Source organism: Thamnophis elegans, chromosome 2, assembly GCF_009769535.1.
Source record: "Thamnophis elegans isolate rThaEle1 chromosome 2, rThaEle1.pri, whole genome shotgun sequence".
NCBI classification, from domain to species: Eukaryota; Metazoa; Chordata; class Lepidosauria; order Squamata; family Colubridae; genus Thamnophis; species Thamnophis elegans.
Window position 1 is genome coordinate 40,254,742 of NC_045542.1, and position 26,305 is coordinate 40,281,046.

A 26,305-nucleotide genomic window follows, 5' to 3' on the forward strand; every position below is an offset into this window, starting at 1 on the left:
GAAAATATTAACAATTAAACATAACCAAACAGTTATGCCACAATTCACAGATAGAGCAACTCACTTTCTTAGATGCAAGCAACCAGAGCTACATGTGAAGGATTCAAGGTATTGAGTATTGAGTAATTTATTTATATGCCGCCCTTTTCCCTGGGGGGACTCAGGGCGGCTTACAACTCGAAAAGGGAGGGAAACAAACAATTAACACATAAGACAGTACATCATTAAAAGCACAACATTCATACTATTCGGGTGGGTTACAGTCTTTAATCCCAGGCCTGACGGGATAGCCAGATTTTAAGGGCTGTGCGGAAGGTCTGGAGGGTGGTGAGGGTACAAATCTCCACGGGGAGATCGTGTTTCCCCGAAAATATGACCTGTCCTGAAACTAACGCCTTGCCACATTTTTTGGGTGGGCAAAAAATAAGCCCACCCGAAAATAATGGAAGACTCTCTGTCCAGAAGACTCTCTGTCCGGCAGCCGGTCCACCATAGAGAGCACTCCTAGAGCAGGGCATTCGGCCTGTACCTGGATGGGAGTGACTGAGGGTTGTCTCCAGTAGGGATGTTGAAATGATTGGACCATGTGATGGACTTCCCCATGTGGTGGGGAAAACCCGGAATTCTCCAATTCGGGCTTTCACAGATGTGCCAATATGACATTTCTAATAAAATGGAACTTGGAGGAATTGCTAGCCTTGGGGTGTTATTTGGAACCCTGACATTAGCTGGACAGTAAGACAAAAATGATTAAGGAGGCAAATGGTAACTGGGAAAGTTGAGCCAGGATGGTAGCAGCATTTGAATAAATGGGCATTATGCCAACAATCTGGAAATTTGTGGATTATTCTTGTACAATCTTTGCAGCAATAAGACCTGCAGTGTACTGTATGCCATAATAAAAGTGTTACTTTTCTAAATTTCCCAGCTGAAAATTAAGAAAAAGTTGCTTCTATTTTAAATTTTGCTGATATCTCCATTTTATATTTCAGAGTTAGAGAACAGATTCTCTTCCACCTGATCATCTATGTAGAATGAAGAAAAGCTTCCTTCATCACCTGTCAGAGATTTATATTCTGATGCCTTTCCTGATTAGAATGTTGGGTGCCACCCAGTCAGTCTGGCACTACTGCATTATCTCTCCATTCCTTCTTTTTAAAAAATGAAATATAATGTGTGAGTGAAACCAGCCCTGGCAGCACTCTTGCAGAACTACTAGCACGATCAGTTTCACCTGCAATTAATTTTACACCTTCAAAGAGCAAAGAGAAGAAAGCAAGGAGGGTTGACACAATTGTTAGGTAAGAGAAGTTTCTCTCTGTGTGTATTGTTTACGGCTAACTGCTTTGAAAGTGTTTTGAAATACGAAGGGCATTAGTCTTCATAAATTCTGTTAGACCAGATGTTTACATAAAGACATATGGGGAGAGAATAGAAGCCTTTTTCTGCATCTTGGGATCGCAACTTTCCAATATGTTCATTTTTGTTTCTATTATGAGCATTGACTTTTTGCTAAATTTGTTATGCTTAAGTTATTTTTTACCAAGAGTAAAATGCCTTTTAAAGGCTACAGAGAGGATTTTTCATTAACCACTGCCCATCCTGACCCGCTATGCAATAGGAGGGTAAATGGTTGTGATTTCACATCAAATATATTCTCTGTGTCTTTTGGAGACACTTACCACATGTGCTGTTTTGCTTTGGGGTCCATACCAGTAGAAGGTTCATCTAGTAGAGTAATGTGGGGACTCCCCAGCATACTTAAGGCAAAACATAGCTTAAAAAAGAGACAAGGGTGGGGGAAATACATCAAAGATGGTTATTTACTTTAGGTAAGGCCAAGTCAAGCCAAAAAAAAATCACTTTAAGATGCATAAATGAAGTCAATTTTTCAGAAATTCTCAAGGAGATTCTCTATATCCCTTATTTTCAAAGAAATGTCAAATTTCATTTTATGTAACAGAGCACACGTAAAAGAGGAGATAGTGACTAAATGACCTGATGGTAGTTTTAGTTATATTCCTCTAGACAAAAAGATATTTGGGATACTGTCTTACAATACTTAATGGCCATAATAAAAGGTTAAGAGAAGAAACATTTTTCTCTGCTTGCATAGTCAAATGTTTATGCCATTATTTGTTATTCACCATAGCATGAATTAGAAAGGTAACTATTTCAGAAGAAAACCAAACCTTTCGTTTGATTCCTGCTCCAAGTTTCTTTACTTTTTTCTGTAGCTGCTCCTTAAAGTCAAGTGCACTGGAGATGCTGGGGGAAAAAGAACCTCACTCATCTTTCTGTCTTGAAAAGGTATTATACTTATAAGCAATGTAAAAAAAAAAAGCAATATGGCCCCAATCCCCAATGCTTAATAACCATCTTAGAATTTTTATCCTTTTGATGTTTGCCATTATGTATAATTTTAAATTTTTTAATCCTAATTTAATTTTAATGTTAATTTTTATATTGTTTTATTTATTATTTATATTATATTGTATACCACATAGAGCCTCTGTCTGAGGGGTATAGACAGTTTAGCAATATGAAAATAAATAAATATACTCAGCATATGCTATGATGTTTTTTTACCATAATTACCGTATTTTTCAGAGTAGAAGACGCACCTTTTTCCCTCAAAAAAGAGGCTGAAAATCTAGGTGCATCTAATACGCTGAATACAGCATTTTTTCCTTCCAAAACCATTGACACCATGATGTCAATACATGCTAATGAATGTATTAATATGTATTAATTAATCTTTTGCATATATTAATGAATTATTTTTCTCACTTGCAATGTCTTACCATTTTATGACTTCTTTCAAGTCACTTTCGCTCATTCCTTTGATGGCACCATATATTTCAAAATGTTCTTGTAATGTGATTTCAGGCCAAAGTGGGTTTATCTGTGGACAGTACCCCACAAACCTCATGGAATCATCTTCATTATTATCACTTGAAGAAAAGTCTCCCATCAGCACCTGTTGATACACCATTGCTTTCAAATGATGATTCTAATTAATAGGCCAGAAACATTTAAAAGTTATTATAAGCACACTTTACTGAAATAATAATAATAATAATAGGATATTATTAGTTCAAGGATTTCAGTTCTCTTTAATTAGTATGGTATAGTAGTTCAAACAAAGGTCAAGGTTTCCATTTCCACTTTTCCACTGAGCTTCCTGAGTAGATTCTTGGTCATCTATAGCAGTGGTCCCCAACCCCCGGTCCGTGGACCGGTGCCGGGCCGTGGAGTACCTGGCACCGGGCCGCGCAACGGCCGGGGGCCATGATCGCTGCAGCGGCCGGGGGCCATGATCGCTGCAGCGGCCGGGGGCCATGATCGCTGCAGCGGCCGGGGGCCATGATCGCTGCAGCGGCCGGGGGCCATGATCGCTGCAGCGGCCGGGGGCCATGATCGCTGCGCAAAGGCTCCTGGGCCGTGCGCAAAAGCTCCTGGGCCGTGCGCAAAGGCTCCAGGGAAGAGAGCCCCACGCTGGTACGCACGTGATATATAAACAATCAATGTGTCGTCGCGAACAACGCCCCCCCCCCTGCGCGCGCTCAGCGGGCCACGGTAAAATTATCAAAGGCTGACTGGTCCGCGTCGATAAAAAGGTTGGGGACCACTGATCTATAGGACATCTATTTATAGGACAGCTATTCTCAACATGATGAGGGGTGAGACTGAAAGCATGAAATCTGGAGTTCCATAGAAGAAAAGTTGGTTTTGTGTGTGTGTGTGTGTATGTGTGTGTGCGTGTGTGTGTGTGTGTGTGTATGAAAAGCCATCAGTAGACACATCACTGGTAAGCAATGAACTTCCAATGCTATTCCTTCATCATTCATAGTATATAATAATAGATATGCAATCTCAGTATGAGGTATTCATATTATCAATTCAAAAAGAATTACCACCTGCATTATAAGATCATTTTAAATGAGGATGCCCATAACATCAGTAGACACATCACTGGTAAGCAATGAACTTCCAATGCTATTCCTTCATCATTCATAGTATATAATAATAGATATGCAATCTCAGTATGAGGTATTCATATTATCAATTCAAAAAGAATTACCACCTGCATTATAAGATATTTTAAATGAGAATGCCCATAACATCCAGTTACAAAAACTGCTAAAAAAATGGTTAAAATCAATTACCTGGCCCGAATTTGGTTCAACTTCTCCCACCAGAATATTTATTAGCGTACTTTTTCCAGCTCCATTTGGACCTAACATTCCCAGTATTTCGCCTAAGGGGAAAAAAAATCAGAGTTTGCAGTTTTTACTTGTCAAGATTATCCATCTCATTTTTTTAAAATATTGAGTCCATAATAAATAATTGTAACACTAACCTTTTTTTACACAAAGTGAAACACAATTAGTTGCCACTTTCTTTATTTTTCTTCCGAGAAGAAAATCACTCTTTTCATCATATTCTTTGTGCAAACAATGGACTAAAACTGCTGGTTTCTAATGAAAAAAGAACGTAGAGATTACATCTGAGCTGCAATGAATGTACAATGTAAAAACATTCCTTTAAATGGACGAAAACTTAGTAACCTGGTTCTTCTCATATAGAACATAAAAGTGAATGTACATAGATAAAACAGTTCTAGGTTTTTTGGGGGGGGGGGTACAGATTATCCACTCAACAGGAGATCACTATTTCCCCTCTCCTACACAACTAATATTGAACAAAAATATTCCTTCTTTACGTTGTGTGGGAAACAGGCTTAATTTTGTTTCCCAAGTTGGTTGTGGTTTCTGCCATTAGGAGGTGTGGTCTGAACAATCATAGGAAAAGCACTCCTCTTGTTTCCCAGTTCCTGCTATATCATTGTATGGTGGATCACAAAGGAGCTGAAATGAAGAGGTCCTGGCACGGCAACATACAAAATGTACAGAAACAGGAGAAATGTGCTATAACACCCTGCACAAGAATAGCAATAAACTGTTTTTATTTTCCTTGAATGCAGAAAGAAGGAAGTGTTTAAGTGCATGGTGATGGAGGGGAGGGGGAGCCAGACTGGTTTTAGGTTTCTATAAAATGTAACCAGGCCCGTCGGCATAGAGTCTCCGTTTCTTAGATTCAGAAAAACATATCACTCATCAGCTGTTTCCAGACTACTTAAGCAAATTACCCCTTTCAATCCTGATTTTCAGTAAGGAGAGAGAGCTACATAGGGATAGGAAGATATACCTCTTCACAGCTTTGACAACTGATCAGCTCTTTAACCCTCAGCCTTTCTGCTGTAACATCTTCATCCTCATTCTCATCGTGCGGCACATCCGGGTGTTTCCAAGACTTGGGCTTCATAGGTGTTCTGAAAACAGGTAAAAAGATTCATTCTCTACAATGGCTCTTTGAACAGACAAAATAAACAGGAAAAATGTTCCATGTAATATTTAGCAATAAGGTAAGTCAGCTGTAAGAGCCCTCAAATTAGCCTGTTCTTGATTGGAAAAAGTTCCCAGGTGTCATGATGTGAAGAACAATTCAACACAACAGGAAGAAAAACTACAGTTCCAAGTCTGCCTCTTTGCTGAAACATCTTTCAGGAAAAAGAAAAAGCTTTTCAGGCTACATACTTTAAAGTGTAGGAAGCTGTTATATTCAATGAAAGATGATTAATAGAAAAAGTCAGGAGAAGCTGGATCTTATGTAGAAATAAATGATAATGTCCATTAATTGAAATGAAGCTGTAGAATGAATGATGGTCAACACAAGGATATTTGCAGATTCATCACCAAATAATTCATAAAACATATGATCAGCAGAAGGCATTCACAAATATATTAGCAAAGGACTGGAAAAGGACACTGCATTTAAAAACATTGGGAAATGTTTTTTAAAGGGATACAGGTGGTACACACTTAACAACCGCCTGTTCAGGGATTATTCCAATCTGTGATGTAATAGTTATGACTGGTCCTCAGAGTTCTTCCCATTGCAGATCTCCAGTGTCGCATGGTTGCTATTTGTATCTTTTTCCTGGCTTCTCATAAGCAAAATCAATGCCACCAGGTAACAAAATGGCGACCATGTAATGTTCTCGCTTAATGACCCATAGTGGTTCACTTCATGATAGCAACCCGGAGTACTGGAATTCCTGTTGCTAATTCACATCCCATCCTATCTGGTCCCAATGCCATCCTCAATAAAGGATTACCTATATTTTTCAAACAGCCATTCTGCTATAGTCTGGAAGCAACACTAACCTATACATTCTTTATTCTACATCTAAGAATATGTGTTTTCCTTGGAATTATACTTTGGATTTTAATAAAAAATCCAAGCTTTAGTGCAAGAAACTGACTATTCTTTCCAATCTTTTTTTCTTTAATACTATAGTTTTCTGTTTCCTTTTAATAGATTTTTTAAAATCAGATGCAAGGGTAAGCACAGATTTCTAAGCAGTAAATCTGAAATAAATAAATAAATAAATAATTTATTTGATATTTGGATAAAAAGTTTCTTCAAAAGGTATTTGAAATTTATCATTATCTACTGACATTTGATACTAGGATATTACATTTTCTTATCAGTGATATACCAACCTGAAAAATGGATCTTTTCTTACTGACTTCCCTCCACACTTCATTTCAAGATAACGCAGAAGAAAGAGCCAAACTACACATTGCAAATATGGCTAATATGAAAGAAAAAAAACATATTAAAATTTCTGTTTTGCTAGAAACAAGAACAATTTGTAAGCAAGTACAATAAAAACAGACAACTGAAAACCGCTACTTAGAATGCCAACTTGCTTATGATAGGATGTTTTACAAAATAATTCATTGTAGCAGCCGAGTACAGGTAGTCCTCAACTTACAACCATTTACTTAGTGATCGTTCACAATGACAAGTACTGGAAAAAGTGACATTTTTCACACTTATGACCGTTGCAGCATCCCCATGATCATGTGATCAAAATTCAGACACTTGTAACTGGCATGCATTTAATGCTATCTGTTATTGTTTCATCTTGGACTCTAACATTCTAGCTTTTAAATTTTTATTTTATTTATGGTGATATTCTTGTGTGTATTATTTTTCTAAGATGCTGTGTATTATATTTTGCCTTAGGTTCCTGTTAAATCAAATGTGCACTTCATAAATAAAAATGCCTGATGCCATCAATTACTTATGCCACAATTCCATTCTGCCCTAATATAGCACAAAGTAAAATGACTATAATGGATTGAAGTTCCATTTTACATTCTATTATTTCATTTTTTAAAATCCATGTCAAAGCTGAATAATACAATTGTGATGGCATGCGAGAATGACCTTGGGCACAGCTTAGGCAACTTCTGACAGGAGAAAGCTTAGTCTACAAATGGAGCGGGGGGGGGGGGGGGAGAGGAGAGAGAAGCATGTGAGGCGTTTCAGAAAAGACCCTCCTTAGTTTTCTGGAGACTTAAAAGAGAAAGGAAAAAAATACTTTCAGTCTGGCAAGATTAATTTTAACTCTTTGAGTAATCCAGACAAGAAACACAACCAGGAGCACCAACACTATATCTTTAGGAGCCGTGGTGGCACAGGGGTTGGAATGCAGTATTGCAGGCTAACTCTGCCCATAGTCTAGAGTTCGATTCTGACCAGCTCAAGGTTGACTCGGCCTTGCATCCTTCCAATGTCGGTAAAATGAGGACCCAGATTGTTGGGGGCAATATGCTGATTCTGCAAACCACTTAGAGAATACTGTAAAACACTATGAAGCAGTATATAAGTCTAAGTGCTATTGCTGTTGCTATTGTAAAGTTACATTAGCAGAATCTTGCAAGATGGTATTTACATCCCCTCTCCCTTTTTAGTCTTAGGAAAACTAGGGAGGGTCCCTTTGGCAACGCTTTTCTCCCAGCTGCTGACTGTTGCCTCTTATCAGACTGTAGCGTAGGCTGCAGCATCCCAAGGTCATTTTCACCTACCATCACAAGAACTGTTTCATATTTAAGAAACATGAAAATGAAATAAGAGATATTCTGCCCATCTTGAGTAATGCAACTCTGGGCAGCATGCCAGAAAAAAATGAATATTCTTCAATATTTTTTAAATATAGCTCTGGCAAGATTGGCCTGTTGCTTTTATGCTGGCCTTTGAAGCAAGCCACTTGTACCAGTAGAGATACAGTTATTACAGCTGAAATGATCAGGTTTTTTTTAAATGATTCTTCAGGTCCAAGCAATAAATATGAACCTAGACTAAAAGGGTGACTGAAAACCCCATAATTCTTGTCAAGGTCTTGAAAAAAAGTTCTGTTCCTCCAAGTAGCTAATAAAAGTTGTGTGTTCCTTTCCCACCCAAGTCCAAAAGTCTTCATAATATAACTCATTTTTTCATGATACTGCATTTAACACAATAAAGTTGAATGTATGTGTTTTTATTCCATGTATAATCAATGCTCCTGCAAAATCAAACAATACTATTACTTTTGCGAGGGAGAGGGAGCATTCTTCACAATGGCCAAACCAATTTTTAAACACATCATAGTTTTGCACAAATTATAAACAGACTAACCATAAAATAAACAAAACAATATGTTATTATTTCTAGGTGTAACAAAATAGCTGATCTATTGGATCTTTTATTTAAAAGTTGCTTACCGCTACAACAGAAATCAACAATCTTTCTGAATGCTTCTCCATCTTGTTATCAAGTTTCCGCACTATCTAACAAAACAATAAATACTTAATTGAAGCCAAGCTCAACAAACTTTAAAAAACGGTATGACTACTGAACTATTTGAACGTTTTCCCATCTTGAGGGGATTCCAGGTGAACAAGGTAATACTTTTATTTTTAATTCTAATATTTTTCACAGTAGTAGTATCAAGATTAATCAATCTTTCTTTTATCGTGAGAAGAAGTGATGACAATAATAAAATGACAGGAAGTGAAGCTAAATTCAAGAAATATCCAGAACAGTCAAATGAGAGGGTCCCTCTGTTGTATACTATCTGATTTGGTTGTAATAAATCTCTAAAAGCATTATGGTGGAAATTCATACTAATTGAAATGGAATGATACTAAATGTAGTATCCAAATTATATGTTGAAAGAGTCTTCTAATCTTCATTCAGCCTGAAGGCAACTTTCTCATGTTTTGATTCTCAGTTTATAAGGAGCATCATCATAAGCGCATTTAAGATAAAATATGGAAATAATTTAACCCTCTAGTGAAATGACTTTTGTTATCCAAATGCTTTACACACTATCAATATTTACTCCTGGGGGTTGGGAAACACTTCACAGCACAATCTGCAATATTGTTAAGCATTGGTGGGGAAGACAACCAACAAAACCCCCATAAATATGATTAAAATGAAGGCAGAATCACACTTCAAAATGTTTTCTGTTCTCACCGCTCCTGCATTGTAACTTATTATCTTTCTTAACATAGTCTCCAATTTTATATTTATCCAGTATTTGTCTTAAGTGAACAATACACACATATACACATATAATTTTATAAACATACAAGTATATTTCCCTACACACACAGGTAATAATTTAATTTATGTCAATTTATTTTCCTAGCACGTGCCAGAAATAAATTTACTGTTTCAATTTCTTAGAAAACCTACCTTTATAAAAGAAATGAGACACCCAATAAGAGGATAGATGGGAACAAAAATAGAAAAACAAACATGAAGAACAGCGGCTGTTGTATAATACCACATAAAGAAGGCTACTTCGATGACAACAGAACAAACTAAAGCAGCCTGAAAGAGAAAAGAAAATGTAAAAGATTATGTTATTTATTTTTATCCAGTGGCATTCCATGTCCCAGGCAAATGGCATCAAATACAAGACATTGTAGCTAACGTATAATGGCATCTCAGGGTGCAGGGTTAGCCCTAGCCCATTGGCAGGTATAAGACTTAGTAATTTAGTAAATTAAGGAAAATGGAGAAAAGCATTAAATAGCCTGGAGAGAGGGAGGGAGGACAAACTAATCTGAAGAAGTAGATTATCCAAATCCTTTTCAGTGGGAGTTCAGGATGAGTTATAGTACTAAGATACAGTTATGGCTGATCTTTGAAGGGCTTGCAATGGAGTTGAGGGGGTTGAAATGGGGTGTGTTCATCCTGGATTTTTTGGTGGCTTTCAATACTATTGACCATAGCATACTTATGGACTGGCTTAGGGGCTTGAGAATGTTCTGCAGAGCTTCTCTTTCCTCTGTGGTCAGTTCCAGTTTGTATTCATAGGGATGGAGGGAGAGAAGCCACAGAGTGAGATTATTCGGTGGCATGTGGTGCAGCATACTGGTGGTCCTTAGCTGTACATCTCCACTAAGGCGAGACAAAATGGTGCCTCCCAGGTGCTTATTCAGTTCTTGGAGGCTGCAAAGTTTTGATAAGAAAGAACTGGTTGCAGTTCAACTCTAGCAAGACAAAATGGTTCTGGGGTTTTTGGATCTCCCTTGATCTGGACAGCTGTCATCTTTAAATCTCAAAAGGGTAGCACTCCTTTGGAGAGTTTGTACACAGTTTGAAAGCCGCTGCCCATGTTCATTCATGCTTTAGTCATTTTCCACTTATAGTATTGTACATGAAAACCAACTAAATTTCAACTGGTTCAGAATAGATCAGGGCACGGAGTTTTGAATGCTCTAAGTTTTACACATGTTACACCACTGCCATCCAAGCTGCACTAGCTCCCAATCTCTCTCTGGATGCAATTCAAGATGCTGGTTATTATCTTTAAAGCTCTGGATGCATGGGAGAGGTTATCAACAGGACTGGCTATACCTGAGAGTATCTGCCTGCCCTGCCAAATCAGATAGGATGGATGTGTTCCAGATCTCCTCTATTAAATAATGTAACCTGGCTGGATCTAGGAGGTGTGCCTTCTCTGTAAAAAATACCTCTCCTTTGGAACAGCCTTCACTTCAAGATTTGGAGGCTCCTTTCCTCTTGGCTTTCCAGAAGACTTGTGAACACCTGGTTCTTCCCCCAGGCAATGGGCCAGGATAGAAATTTAAACCAACACATGTGTAACTGGCATAGAGTTGTTATGATGTCCTGGCTGGAGTGTGTCATTAAAAAAATGTGGGGTTCTGTTTTTTTTAATTTTTCATACGTCTATAGTGATATGTTTATTGCTAGCCACCTGGGTTATACTATAAGAGGGGTGGATCATACAAACAACAAATAAGTTTAACTTACCACTGAAAAAATAAATGACCAAAATTCTTTGGTATTTTGTATGGCATTAAAGCTGAAGGAGACAATATAATTAAACATAATAACCGATGGTACGTAGCCAATAAGGCAAAAAACCTGCAGGTAAAAAGAAAATTCTTAGTTGATTTTTTTAAGATTAGGGATAAAGAAAGTAGTACATAAGCGTAAAGGAATTTTCTAACAGGCAAGCTATGGGGCAGCTTAATTCCTTCTCCTTTTTTCTGTTCTCATCTGTTTCATACAGATTCAGCTGTCCTATTCTTCAAGCTGAAGCTGAGGCTTAAATACTTTGGCCAGCAAATGAGAAGAGAGGACTCACTGGAAAAGACCCTGATATTGGGATAGATTGAAGGTAAAAGGAGAAGGGGATGGCAGAGGATTAGATAATTAGATAGTGTCACTGACACTGACACAACAAAGATGAATTTGGTCAAACTCCAGGAGACAGTGGAGGACAGGAGGGCCTGGCATGCTATATCCATTGACTCATGAAGAGTCAGACACAATTTAGCAAATGAATAACAAAATTCTTCAAAACTCTTCTTGCAGTCACTGATGAAAATACATATTTATGCAACACTTTTTGTAGGAACTGTGATAGAAGAAGTATAGAGGATTCTGTGGAGTCCCTGGTGCTCTCTGAGCTTGGTTGGTTGGTTTGCACAGTCTGGAAACAAACAACCAAGCTAAGAGAGCACCAGGGATTCCACAGTTCAACCCAGAACTCAGATAGCCTCTACTGGAACAGAGGATTCTCTTGTTAACTAAAATGGCTGAAAAGTAATAAATCGTTAAAGTAATAATGCAGCACTAACAAAGAATGAGGAATCTCCATATGTCTGCAATATTATAACCCATTTCCAAATGAAGCAAAATTTTAATTATGCTTCTATTGTTTCCCTAGCGATGACATGAGATCCTGGCTTAGATTTGGCATACTAGTACATGAATAAAATAAGCAATTCTAATACCTCAATTAAACATTCTTATTACACCAAGCAATAATCAGTTTTTAAAAAAATGAATTTTAGACAAGCATTTGTCTGGAATTTTGCTTCTTAGGATAAACCAATATGGGCTAACTAATAACATGGTTTTCAATTTGGGGGGGAGGGGAGGGGGTTAAAAATATTCTTATTCACTTTTGTGGAGAGATTGTTTAAAATCCAAATGTATTCACAATAAAATGAAAAAATAATAGGAAATGTATTTGTTGTAAAATAGAACTTACCACAGCAAGAAACTTTTCAGGAAAAAAATAAATTCCATGATGAAATACAAATAAACTTCCTATCATAAGAAGAAGAATGATGTAAAACAATGGGATATCAATTAGTGCTTGTCCACACCAATAAGCAGAAGGATAAAGTCCAGAGATTTTGAGTTGGGTGTATGCTCTGGTCTGCAAAAGAAATAATAGATAGGTTAATAGATAGGTAGGTAACATATTGTGGCAGTAGATTTCATCATTCATCCTGATTTTGCTCTTTCAGTTTGTAGCTGATATGTTAATAGTAAACATATCTACATGATATACATGGTACATTTTTAAAATACTGAACCATTATAAAATCCTAATGCTGGAAGAATATTAAAATTTATTAAATGTAATCAACTAAAAGTTGATTAAGTTATTTTTGAAAAATGGACAAAACATTGAGACATGAATAAAACTGGATCCAAAAACAATTCATCAATTTTTTTTAAAAAGTGCATCTTAAATACGGGGGAAAATTACAAGACAGATAAAATAGTACATACTAGAAGTGATAGTAATTACATAGTGCATTAGAATCATTAGAGTGATCAGCAATTATAATTAGGATAGTTATTAAATCTAAATATAGCTATGAGAGTCAGCCAAAATATAGCAAAACCTCTCCTAATGGTGCTTCTTCGAATTTTATCATGTCCATAGTATGTATATTAATAATTTTGATACAAATTTCACTGGGAAGCAATTTGCACATTGCTTTCCCACTAGACTTTGCAATGGCACTGATATGTACATGAAATTAAGTCCTATAACAATGTTTCTGGAAATTTAAAAAGTTATACCCCATTGCCTGTTTAGCTTCTCCCTTCTAATTTGAGATTTGAGATTTGAGATTTGAGAAGTTTATTTATATGCCGCCCTTTTCCCTGGGGGGACTCAGGGCGGCTTACAACTCGAAAAGGGGGGGGGGAAACAAACATTTAACACGTAGGACAGTACGTCATTAAAAAACACAACATTCATATCATTCGGGTGGGTTACAGTCTTTAGCCCCAGGCCTGACGGGATAGCCAGATTTTGAGGGCTGTGCGGAAGGTCTGGAGGGTGGTGAGGGTACGAATCTCCACGGGGAGATCGTTCCATAGGGTCGGAGCTGCCACCGAGAAGGCTCTCCTCCGCGTGGTTGCCAGTCGACATTGACCGGCAGATGGGACTCGGAGGAGGCCTAATCTATGGGATCTAATAGGTCGAGTGGAGGTAATTGGCAGTAGGCGGTCTCTCAAGTACCCAGATCCACTACCATGAAGGGCTTTATGGGTGACAAGTAGCACCTTGAAGCGTACCCGGAGATCGACAGGTAGCCAGTGCAGCTCGCGGAGGATAGGTGTTATGTGGGTGAAGCGAGGTGCACCCACAATCGCTCGCGCGGCCACATTCTGGACTAGCTGAAGTCGCCGAATACTCTTCAAGGGCAGCCCCGTGTAGAGCACATTGCAGTACTCCAGCCTAGAGGTCACAAGGGCACGAGTGACTGTTGTGAGAGCCTCCCGGTTCAGGTAGGGGCGCAACTGGTGCACCAGGTGAACCTGGGCAAATGCCCCCCTGGTCACAGCTGACAAATGGTGTTCAAAAGTCAGCTGTGGGTCCAGGAGGACTCCCAAGTTGCGGACCCTGTCTGAGGGGCGTAGTGTTTGACCCTCCAGCCTGAGAGATGGAATACTTGCCGAATTAGTGGGAGGGAAACACAACAGCCACTCGGTCTTATCTGGGTTGAGCACGAGTTTGTTAGCCCTCATCCAGTCCCTAACAGCTTCAAGGCCCTGGTTCATCACGTCCACCGCTTCATTGAGTTGGCACGGGGCGGACAGATACAACTGAGTATCGTCCGCATACTGGTGGTATTTTATCCCGTGCCGCCGAATGATCTCGCCCAGCGGTTTCATGTTTCAAATTGCATTGTGACTTGGCTCAATTGTTACACAGCCCCAACAGGCCATGTTATGTGTGGCCTTCTCTTAATAAGCAATGGTCTTTGGGTTATGATGGCAAACTGGGATTGCCACTGCTGACTGATGTGGTTTTGTGATGTTGCACTTTACAACCATGTCACTCAGCAATGGAAATTCTGGTCCCAACTACTGTTGTAAGCTGAGAACTACCCATAACATGAAATCAGTTAAAATGTCTTTTAAGTTATTCCAGCTCCTTTAATGGTAATTGAGATGTGATATGTAGAAGAAAATGATTATGGACTCAATCAAATATTTCTGTTGCTTCAGGAAAATATTCTAACTGGCATATAAACCACACAGGTTGTATCACTAAGGTTTTGGCATTTCCCAGAATCATAGGACAGTGTAAGGGATCCTGAAAGTCTTCTAATCCAACTACCTCCTAGGGGAGATCAATTCAGACAAATGGCCATCCAACTTTTGTTTCAGACTCTCCAGAGATGAAGTGAGATAATTCCATGAGACAAGCTGTTCCACTATTTAATAGTTCTCATAGTCAGGAAATTCTTCCTTATTTTGAGTATGGATCATCTTTGTAAAATTTCCAATCACTGGTATTTGTTCTAACTGTGGGAACTACAGAAAATGAATTCATACTCTCTTCCCATACCTGACAGCCTTTTAGGTATCAGGAAGACTGCTATCTTCTTAAGGCTGAACTTTTTTTAACTATTCTTCTTCATAGAATACTATTTCCAATCCCAATTATCTTTGTTGCTTTTCTCTGTATCATTTCCGTTTCTCAGCATTCTTCTTGTATTTTGGTACCCCAAATTCAATATGCCAGATGAGATCTGTCCAGGGCAGCATACAAGCAAAACTTTACTTCCCGTGAAATTGACAAATCTCTATTGATGCAGACCAAGATTGCATTGGCTTTTTTGACAGCAGCAACACACTGTTAACCCATGTTCATTCGGTTGTCTATCAAAACACCCAGGTTCTTCGTAAAAGTACTATTGTTGATCCAGGTTCCAATGTGCATTATACCTCTATAAGTATAGAAGTCTATATTGCTTGCAATTTTGTTGGAAAAGAGCCAATATTCAAGTCTATCAAGATTCTTTTGACATTGAGCCTGTTTTCTGAAGTGTTAGCAATCTTGTCCATCCCCCACAAGCTTCATGTCATCTACAAAATTGCTGAACATCCCTTTTATCCTCTTTTTTTTAAAAATGTTGATAAATACTGTGCCAGGACAGAATCCTGATGCATATTTCTTTAATGGAGACATACCAGTACATTCATTGAGGACCATAAATTGGCTATAGTTATTCAACAATCCGTTTGGTAGTGGAAACATCACACTGTTCTATTTAATCAACATAAAACTTGTTTTTAACACAGTCATACTGGTTTCTAATAATCACTTTCTTCCTTATACACTCACTGCTTGATGATCTTTTCTAGCATTTTCTCAGGTATTTATGTCAAAACCAGCTCAAAGGCATATATAAATTTATTACCTTGTGGTTTTCTGCATTCTCCATGGCAAAATATGATGGCATTCCAGTGACAAGAACTCCTAGTAAGACAGCTTCAAAATACAGCACAAGAGTGAAAACTGTGTCAGTGATTTCCTGTGAATAAGAGATTTTTGTGTAAGAAAATTTTTTTTAAAAAAAAACACCTTGAAATCTAACCAAGTCTAAACATATGGCCTGCTTATTTTGCTATGCTATAAATCATGCCTTGTTAACTGCATTTTGTTTCATGTGTCTCATATTAAATCCTACAATACCAACTAATTCCAATCTGTAATGAATTTGTATTCATACATCAAGAAATAGGCAGAATTCTAGAACTTTAAATAACATGTTTAAGCCCCAAAATTTATTAATACAATTTTTCTTTCTGATGTATCACCAGCTACTGACAAAAATGAATCCATATTACATTTCAAAACTGCTCTGTAACCATTTCTAGTTACTACCCACAAGACTTAATACTAGAGTTTTTTCCCTTTTATATTATCACTTCCTATAATTGATAAATTTGAAGACACCTATACATTCTTTATAATATTAGAACACTGGTTATGCCTACATTAAGATGCAGAGAATTTTCTATCTTGCCATGGAGGTATGAGCTGTACTGTGCTATGAGCTAAACTATGTAATGTATTTGGTTCCAGCATTCTTTCAAATCATAAAGCAGAGAAAATGAAGAGCATTACATGCATGACAGCACTAAAATCATTTTTGAGACAAGACTTAAAAATGTCTTGACTCTTATAGTTGGTAGTTCTTCAAATTATTACCAGAACGATGGAGGCACAGCTTATAACCAGTTGAAAATAAGTGTACGTCATGAGCATTTTAAACCAGATCAGTCACTGCAACATTCTATTATACACAATTAGCAAAGTACACTTTCTTGAAAGCATATGTTGAGACTTTCCAGTTTTCATTTTTCAGGGAATCTCTGGCCTCAAGTGGCATTTCCCAGGTTAGAATTTCTTCAACAAACTTACATGAAAATTATTTGGAAAATTTGTATTATTTAAAAGGCAAAACTAGAGCAAATGAAGCTTGAAACTATATGTACAAATGCCAATGTAAAAAAATGCTTAATGAATAACATCAATCAATTGAATCAGATTGGAGCTAAAGTAGAATACTGGAAAGAATAGCCAAAATCTTTTAATTCTTAATATATAACATCATTATCCATTGTTATATGAAGAATATACAATTATCAGCATTTGGAATTTTACCTTCACTTACTTGAAAAAAAGGATTACTCCAAACTTGGATCTTTTCAGTTATGTTTGAACTGTATAGATAGAAGTTGCTAATAATATTCATCATAACAGGTAAAGAATGTATCATGGTGCGATTAAAAGCAGCAGTAAAGTTATAATTCTGCAACAACAAATATAAAAATTAAACATTTATATTTATGGGAATAAATCCGTGGCACGACAAAACCGCGAAGCCCTTATCCGCGGAGACATAAGCGCGTCGCTAAAGCCGCAACGTCATCACCGCGCGTCATCACCGCCGCGACAACAGCGCGGCAACAGAAGGGCACTTTAAAACGGTGCCGTGGCAGAAAGCCGATTTCAATTAAGGTAAGGGTTAGGATTAGGTTTAGGGGTTTGTTTTAGGTTTAGGGTTAGGTTTAGGGTTAGGGTTAGGTTTAGGGTTAGGGTTAGGTTTAGGGTACTGAGTGCTTGGGAATGCGCGGATTTGCCCTCCGCGATTATGTCATCGCGGTAGGGTCGCGTATTTCCTTAGTGCTTCGAACGGCGCGAATTAGTCTTCGCGCTTATGTCTCCGCGGATAAGGGCTTCGCGGATTTGTGGTGGAACCAATAAATCTGGGTAAAACGCAACAAGAAATGATAAATATCTCATTACAAAAAAGGAACTAAAATGAACTTTTAGAAGCATAAAATGATGCAATGTGGTATCATTCATGCTATTTAAAATATAAATCAATGATATCATTAAAACAGATGTAAATTTCTTTATGGTGTGATCACAAAGTATTTCTGCATCTCTGCTGAATCCTAGGTGGTATTGTCAAAGGGTTTACTAGATTTGGGTGATTATCATGAAACCATCTCTTCTTTCTTTTTATTTCTTAATATTACTCTCTGATCTAATTGTTGAAATCTATTCATTAGTAACAATCCATATGGAGAGGTAATTTCCTAGCACATACAATTGAACAGACTAATTAATACACTTCTATGATCTTCCTTAGCAATTTGTCAGAACTGAATAGAACCTTGATGTAGGAGAAGAACAGTCAGAGCCGGAGGATGAAGTTAAGTGAGTCAGCAGTCTTGAGTCATTACATTCCCATGAATGGTCTAAATCCAACCACTCTTGAACCTCTCTTACATTCCACTGACCCTTATCTAGTGTCAATCCTTGGTATTGAACAGTTTGTTGATCAGATTTTCATGTATAGGATTGAGCAATAAATCTCAACTGCAACTTAAAGTATGGTCCTGATTTTTCACACCTGACAGTTCATGAATAAATCTTAATTTGCCGAGAATGAAATGGGAGACGACCTATTTTCTTTTGTGATGCACTCCTGGGGCAGACTTTGCTACCACAATAGGGCCGCAGTGGCTATACGTTACCTCCAGAAACAGAGGCATCACATTTCTTAATGCCAGAGGGGAGACAGGGAAAAGCTCTTTAAATTTAAATCCTATTTGAAGATGTCGCAGACACCAATAATTAGCCTCTGTCAGAACAAAAAGCTACACTGGATAAGTCTTAGCTTGATCTAGTGGGGGCTCATGTAGTTTGGTGTCTAGTGTAACACATAAAATAGCAGATATTTTTCTTGCATTTGGTAGAGCTGCTATGCAATACAATGTGTTTGATTGGTAATGGATAGGTACACACAGGCTTAACGGTAAACCCAGCTCTTTATTAAGTACAACAAGTGAGAACAATCCAGCGAAGGTTGAGTCTGACAGCAGCCCTTTTATAGGGAGCTGTCAGACCCTTCGACCAATACGATTTAACCTCTGTTCCTGCCGGAACAAAGGAGCTTGGTGGAAACCACTGTAGCAGAATAAATATCTAACAGAATGAATATCTTTTAAGAAAGATTTCTTTCATGCATATTTTGACTTTTTTTATCCTGAACACCTTCAGATGAAGAAATTTTTATTTTCAATTGATGGTTTCTGGACTGCTTTTTTTTTGGGGGGGGGAGGGATGAATTCTGCTTGGGCCAACTGTTTTCATGTTTCACATCTGTTTTCATATTTCTTACTTAAGAAACCCTGTTGGAAGATTTTTTGTTTCATCTGAATGGATTATGTTTGTATTTTTAGCCCGGGATGTACATTTTGTGTTATTATCTCTGAGACAGATGGGTGATTAAGAAAGATGAAATATAAATAAACAAAAATATTATTTTTGTTGTTGTATAGTTTTATTATTGGATTACATTTTTGTTGCATCTTTATTACTTTATAAGTCTAGGTGGCAAACCTACCTAATACTTCCTCCTCCAATTTTCCTGTCAACAATCTTGTGAGATGGGTTGGGCTGAGAGAGTGACTGACCTAGTCACCAACCACCTTTTGTGCCTAAGGTAGAACTAGAATTCACTGTCTCCTGGCTTGCAGGCCAGCACCTTAACCATTATATCAAAGTGGCTCCTTTCTTGATATTAAACATCTATGTCCCACCAGAGTTGTTGTCCTGAGATGGGAAGCTATATCTCTATCTCTATCATCTGTCTGTCTGTCCGTCTATCTGTTTATATATATAAATAAATAATTATTTTTGTTATTTTAACCTTTCCCTATGTTTTGTTACTTTATTCCCTCGCAGAACTGAAGTATCCAGAAGCAATTCACCATCTACAAATTTATTAACCTAGCAAATTTGATACATTTGTTTTCAGATCATATTGTACTACTACATATAATTGCACACACATTTTACTAAATTCCTGTATATTCGAAGAGAATTATGATCTCTTCTTACCTTGTCTACTTTAAATACATTTAATGCTGCAGCATGTGGGGCAAATGACACATATCCACTGTTGTTTAATGATGAACTGTGGAAATCTGCTGATTCATAATCACTGTCACTGCGTATCTCTGTCAGTATATTCTGGTTTCTAAGAGCACTAATTAAGTCATCTATGTTTGAGCCTAGATTAAAAAAAAGGAGAATAGGGCATAAAAATATCACAGCTATTCCATACATTCAGAGCAATTGAAGTACATAAAATTTAACCACAGTTAACTCTTAAAAGAGATTCAGGTACAATGTAAGAATGATCTGGAGAGAGGGATTTCAATATTAAAAAAAGTGGGCCCTTTTCAATTCTAGAGAGCCTTAGGAGATGGCATTTGAGTGGGGTGGACCAGAATGACAAAAGCAGAATTGCAGCATTTTTTTTTTTACAATACAATAATAGCAGTAGACTTATATACCGCTTCATAGGCCTTTCAGGCCTCTCTAAGCGGTTTACAGAGAGTCAGCATATTGCCCCCAACAATCTGGGTCCTCATTTAAAACACCTTTTATAGCACAAAGGGAAAGAGCTTATGATGCAACCTTGCTATTGTTCCTGCAGATGCATACAAGGTTAAGCTCGCCATTTGTCATCTGTTAGTTTGAAACCTACATGCAAATATAACCTTAACCTTATAATTCATGGCCTCCTTATCTATAGTTTATCAATATGAACTTGAATTCATTATTCATGACAATCCATTTTGCACATCCATTTTTTTTGTACAGGTGTTCTACGCAATCTGCCATTTTGCTCTGCAGAAATATGGATGTAGCTTTTAGTCAATTTATCAGTTACCCAAGCACTATGCAATGTTCCTAACATTTAAAACAAGCTACTACTTCCATGGTGAAAACAAAGAACTCTACAATGGCCTCCTCTACTCACTATAATTTCTCAGCAAACCACAATATTCCTTAAAATGCTAAATAGAGATGTGGAGTGCTGCTAATTTCAACTGTGGAATTAGGAACCCCAGGCCTTTTATTTTGTAATCTTTGGGATTTTTTTAATTGCTATTATTTTTATTTTATTTTTATTATGAATACAGTGGTACTTCGGTATTCATCATTTGGTTCTGGGACTTGCTATGAGTACTAAAAACAATGAGTACCAAACAAATTTTTCCTATAAGGAATAATGTAGTGAGTCACAAGGCCATTCGGCATTGACAAGTTCTAACTGTGCAGTGAGTACCAAACAAATGATGAATATCGGGACAAAATGCTCACATCAAATGTGTTGAGTACCAAATCTGATGAGTTTCAATGCAATTGAATACCAAGATACCATTTTACTGTATTTTATTTTGAAAATTATTTCCTTAAATTTTTTGATTACTTATTCTTTGTTTGAAATAAAACTGAATGAGAGAATCTAAGATCTAAAGTGGCTACTGTACAGTTATTTCTCTTCTCTGATTTTTGGGAGAATCTCTGTCGTCTTTTCAATCATTTTCTAGCTCTTAAACACCCCATAGCCCCAAGATATTGTATCAATACAGGTAATCCTTGCTTATTGACTGCCTCGGTTAGCAACCATTCAAAGGTACAACAATGATAAATAGTTAATGACTGGTTCTCCAACTTGCAATCTTCACAGTCATGTGATCGTGGGGAAGCTAGCAGGAAGTTGCAGGTCACCCTTACGTGATGTTGCACTTAACGATGCACAATAATTTGCTTAACAATTGCAGCACAAAAGAAGTTGTAAGTCTGGCACAGTCACATAATGTTTCACTTCACTATCACATCAGTTAGCTATGGAGTTTCCAATTCCAATTTTACATTTTGTTTCAAAAAGCTAAGATATAATATTTTGTAACAAGATAGTCCACCTGTAGTGGATTTTATAAATATGAAATAAAGAAGTGGAAATGCCAGGAATTGAGATAAAACCAATCAGAATATTGCATTTAAAATGTAGTTGTTAAATTTCTTACCAGTAGAGTTTTGAATGAGGAGACTAGTTTTGTACTTGTCATATGTTTCATTGGTCTTAAGAAAATATAAATTTGGAGATAGCTGTATAGGGACTACAGCTTTTTTGACATAGTGATGTACAACAAACATAAAAATCTGAATAACAAGAAACACTGTAAATAACAAAAATCTGAAAGAAAAAAAAAGGAAAGGTTCATTTAAGAACTAGATCAGAATTAGGCAGGCTTGTCTTGAGAAATTCTTTACATTACACTGCATTACAGTCCATCAGTCTGTGGCTAAAGGTATCTTCAGTTATTGAAAACTGTAACTAAGTGGTTTTGAATGTGAATTTTCTTACATTGTGATACACAACGGTTATAAATAAGCTTAAAACTCTCAGTATACAATGAAATGCAGCAAATATACAGAAAAAATATTTTTAACAATTACTGCTAAAGGTCTCAATTAACCAATCAGACTGAGCTATGCCAACATTTTTCCCTTCCCTGAGAGAGAAGGGGAATAAGATTGTAGAACTAGCAAGTAAGGTGTTTGCTAATATCAGTGTTGATATCCGTCAGTTGTTGCTACAAGCTATCATTTTTAGGAATCATCATTATCTGAAAAAATAATATTGGCAGTAAAATGTAAAAATTTAAAGTGACAATTTAACAATATGCAAACAGACTTCGGTTGATATATAAGTCTAAGTACTATTGCTATTACTACAGGAATAACTTTCGAAGAAACAGTACAAGAAATCGTAATAGCTGCCAGTGGGAACATTTGGAACAACTGTTGTTGCCTTCTACGCCACCTCTTGCCATAATGTTCCTTAGCTGCTGCCACACATTCCTTGCCTCTGAAATGACTCTGCTGGGTTTGAAAAAGGGCCTCACCCATTACTCACCAATTTTGAAACTAGCCCAGTCTAACTGAAAGTGATCATATACAGGTGAAACTCAAAAAATTAGAATATCGTGCAAAAGTTCATTTATTTCAGTAATGCAAAGGTGAAACTAATATATGATACTTGCAAAGCAAGATAGTTCAAGCCATGATTTGTCATAATTGTGATGATTATGGCTTACAGCTCATGAAAACCCCAAATCCACAATCTCAGAAAATCTTAAAATATTATATGCAATCAATAAAACAAGGATTGTACATAGAACAATATCGGACCTCTGAAAAGTATAACCATGCATATGTACTCAGTACTTGGTTTGGGCCCCTTTTGCAGCAATTACTGCCTCAATGCAGCGTGGCATGGAAGCTATCAGCCTGTGGATCTACTGAGGTGTTATGGAAGACCAGGCGGCCTTCAGCTCGTCTGCATTGTTCGGTCTCATGTCTCTCATCTTTCTCTTGACAATGCCCCATAAATTCTCTATGGCAGTGGTTCTCAAACTTCCTAATGCTGCGACATTTTAATACAGTTCCTCATGTTGTGGTGACCCCCGACCATAAAATTATTTTTGTTGCTACTATGTAACATCGGGAGCCACAAATCTGGGTGGGGGTGGCAAACTCAACATCACTCCCACCAGTGGTGGGATTCAGCCAGTTCGCACCTATTCGGGAGAACCGGTTGTTAACTTTCTAAGCAGTTCGGAGAATCGGTTGTTGAAAGAAATCTCATTTTGCTTTTTTCCCACTTTACAGGGATAATCCTGTAAGGAAGGCAGGAAGGAAACATTCTGGTGTTGTTTCTAGCCTAATCTTTATTGCCTTGCTTACAGAAACTGCCTCTCCGGTTAACCCTTATTACATTGTAACAGCTAAGGCGAAGCGCCCATCGACCTGAGTGACCTTGAGTTGGCCACGCCCACCCAGTCACATGACCTCTGAGCCCCGCCTACCCAGCTGGTCATTAGGGCAGAGAACCGGTTGTTAAATTATTTGAATCCCACCACTGACTCCCACACAGTCACATGACATCCCCCCCAGACATGCCTACCAAGGTTTCATGGCTCAGTGTTTTCTGTAAGAATAGGGTCTCTCTCTCTTCACTCCCCCTCCCTCTCATTTCTGTTTTTCTCTATTTTTCCTCTTCTTCCTTTCTTTCTTTCCTTCCCTTTCCCTCTTTCTTTTTTTTTCTTTCTCATTGAATACAATAGCAAATCCAAAATAAAGTTATTAATTGTAGGAAATTGCTTCTCGGTAATCTTTTCATAGTGAACTCTAAGTTGATAGAAGCTGGGAAGATTGTACTAACAGCAATAGGATATATATTTTGATTTCTTTTGACTTTGACAATATAATACCAAAATTATAAATAATCTTATTTTCAGATGCATTTTTTTTTTTTGCAATCTCTGTTACTTTCTTTTTAAAAAATCAGACTTGCTTCCAATTTGTGCCTTCTGGCAAACTGCAGTTTTCTTGCCAAGAAATCTAGCTTGCCATTGCTTTCGTCATAGGTCTGAGAAAGTTAGTTTATTTATTTATTTATTTTCTCTTTCTTTTTCTTTTCCTCTCTTTCCCCAATTTGTTTCCCTCTTTTTTCCCTCTCTCAGTCTCTCCCTTCAGATCTCTTTCATTTTCTTTCTCCCTCTCCCCCTTCTCCCTGTAATTTGTTTCCCTCCATTTTCCCTCCCTCCCATTCTCTTCTTCCAACTCTTTCATTTCTCTCTCTCTCTCTCTCTCTCTTTTTCTCCCCTTTTCTCTTTCATCTCTTTCTTGCGCGTGCAAGCAAATTACTCTCCTGGGCCAGGATCACGGCGGCGGGGACAGCGACTCCTTCCACTGCAGCCACTGTGAAGTGAATAGCTGGCTGTGCTCCGCAGGAGACTCCTTAGTGCCAGACTCAGGTTGGTCCCCTTCGTGTTGACTCAGGAAAGAGCCGGAGCAGCCGTCTCTGGATGCAGAGAGGGAAGAGTTCCAGAGCCCTGCGCAAGGAGAACCTGAGCTGCTCCTTCCCTTCGGGCCGGCTTCTCGCCAGCCTCTCCGTGGGACGCTCCTCGGCGACCCCTGTGAAAAGGTTGTTCAACCCCAAAAGGGGTCGCGGCTCACAGGTTGAGAACCGCTGCTCTATGGAGTTCAGGTCAGGCGAGTTTGCTGGCCAATCAAGCACAGTAATCCCACATTATTGAACCAGGTTTTGGTGCTTTTGGCAGTGTGGGCAGGTGCCACGTCCTGCTGGAAAATGAAGTCAGCATCCCCATAAACCTAGCCTGTGGAAGGAAGTATTAAGTGCTCCAAAATCTCCTGGTAGATGGCTGCGTTGACCCTGGACTTAATGAAGCACAGTGGACCAACACCAGCAGATGACATGGCTCCCTAAATCAACACAGACAGCGAAAACTACACACTGGACTTCAAGCATCTTGCAGTGAGGGGAGGGGCCGATGCCATGACGAGACGACACGCGATCTCAAAGCTCTGAGATCGCACTTGACACTTTTATTGCTGGGGGGTTCCAACGGACCTAAATCATCTCGAAGAAATGGTGAACAGGAAGATTACATCTTGCTGATCTCGGGGATATCACAAAATCTCCGAGAAAAGCAAGGCAAAGTCTGCTGCTGGCAATAAAAATTAGTCTATCAAGGCTGACAAAGTCAGGGCAATACGGAGGAGAAGTGTTAAGCTGGTGAGAAACTTTTATTGTTTTAAAAAAAATGGACTGCCTATAAAATTTAAAAACTGACTTAAATCAAAGAATAGAAGAACTTAGCGGCGAATTTGATTTTTGTAATGGTTCTGGAGAGTGGTTATCTTACTTTCTAAATGTTACTTACATGGATTGATTCTAAGTAAACCTTTTCAAATGGATGTATTACCCTAACATTTCTTCTGACTCTCTGTAAGCTACAAATTGGCTGTTTACATCTCGACACTTTTATTGCTTGGCTGTTCTGGCTTAAGATCTGATAAGATTGTACAGCTGTTCCTCTGTAGTTTGTTTTCACTTGCAAGTGTGTTTCAATCTTGCCGAGCTTCTAAGAAAAAATACAACTACAATAAACATGGTGTCTCTTCAAGCGATACTTTTAGCTTTGAAGAGGGTGTTTGATACAGAGGAAAGAATTGAGAGAATATTGGACTATTTGGTGCATTTGGCTACAAAATGTGATGAAAAACTGAGGATGTTCATCAAATACAAAATAAAAAGATGGAAATTCAAAAAATTGAAATGGAAGAGTTTGAGCCTGTTGATATTCGTGGCAATTGGTTTATTTCTGAGGGAGGAAAGAATGGAATATTTGAAGAGGAATTAAATGGAGAGAAAACTTATTTCAAAGGACAGGACATAGAAGGAGAAGAAAGCATTAAAGAACTTAAGGACTATGAAATACTATTTGCAAAATATTTGATAACACTGCTGAGAATTAAAGATAAGCTGACAAAGGAAACAGAAGGAGGGCGTCAACATTATATGAGAGATACTACAAACAAGAACGTCCAAAGAGGACTCCGTACAGACGTGTTTAAAAAGAT

The 26,305-nt window shown here is 37.8% G+C and overlaps 1 protein-coding gene across 1 annotated transcript in view; it reads right to left on the reverse strand.

Moving 5' to 3' along the window:
* Positions 1-26,305, reverse strand: part of ABCA5 (ATP binding cassette subfamily A member 5) — a 79,218-nt gene that overhangs the window by 13,123 nt on the left and 39,790 nt on the right. Inside the window, 15 exon segments of the mRNA XM_032210824.1 lie at positions 1,683-1,777; positions 2,193-2,268; positions 2,805-2,980; positions 4,170-4,261; positions 4,364-4,481; positions 5,212-5,335; positions 6,570-6,661; positions 8,619-8,684; positions 9,598-9,735; positions 11,185-11,298; positions 12,434-12,604; positions 15,897-16,010; positions 17,157-17,294; positions 19,898-20,070; positions 21,880-22,049. Coding sequence (XP_032066715.1) covers positions 1,683-1,777; positions 2,193-2,268; positions 2,805-2,980; positions 4,170-4,261; positions 4,364-4,481; positions 5,212-5,335; positions 6,570-6,661; positions 8,619-8,684; positions 9,598-9,735; positions 11,185-11,298; positions 12,434-12,604; positions 15,897-16,010; positions 17,157-17,294; positions 19,898-20,070; positions 21,880-22,049 — 1,857 coding nt within the window.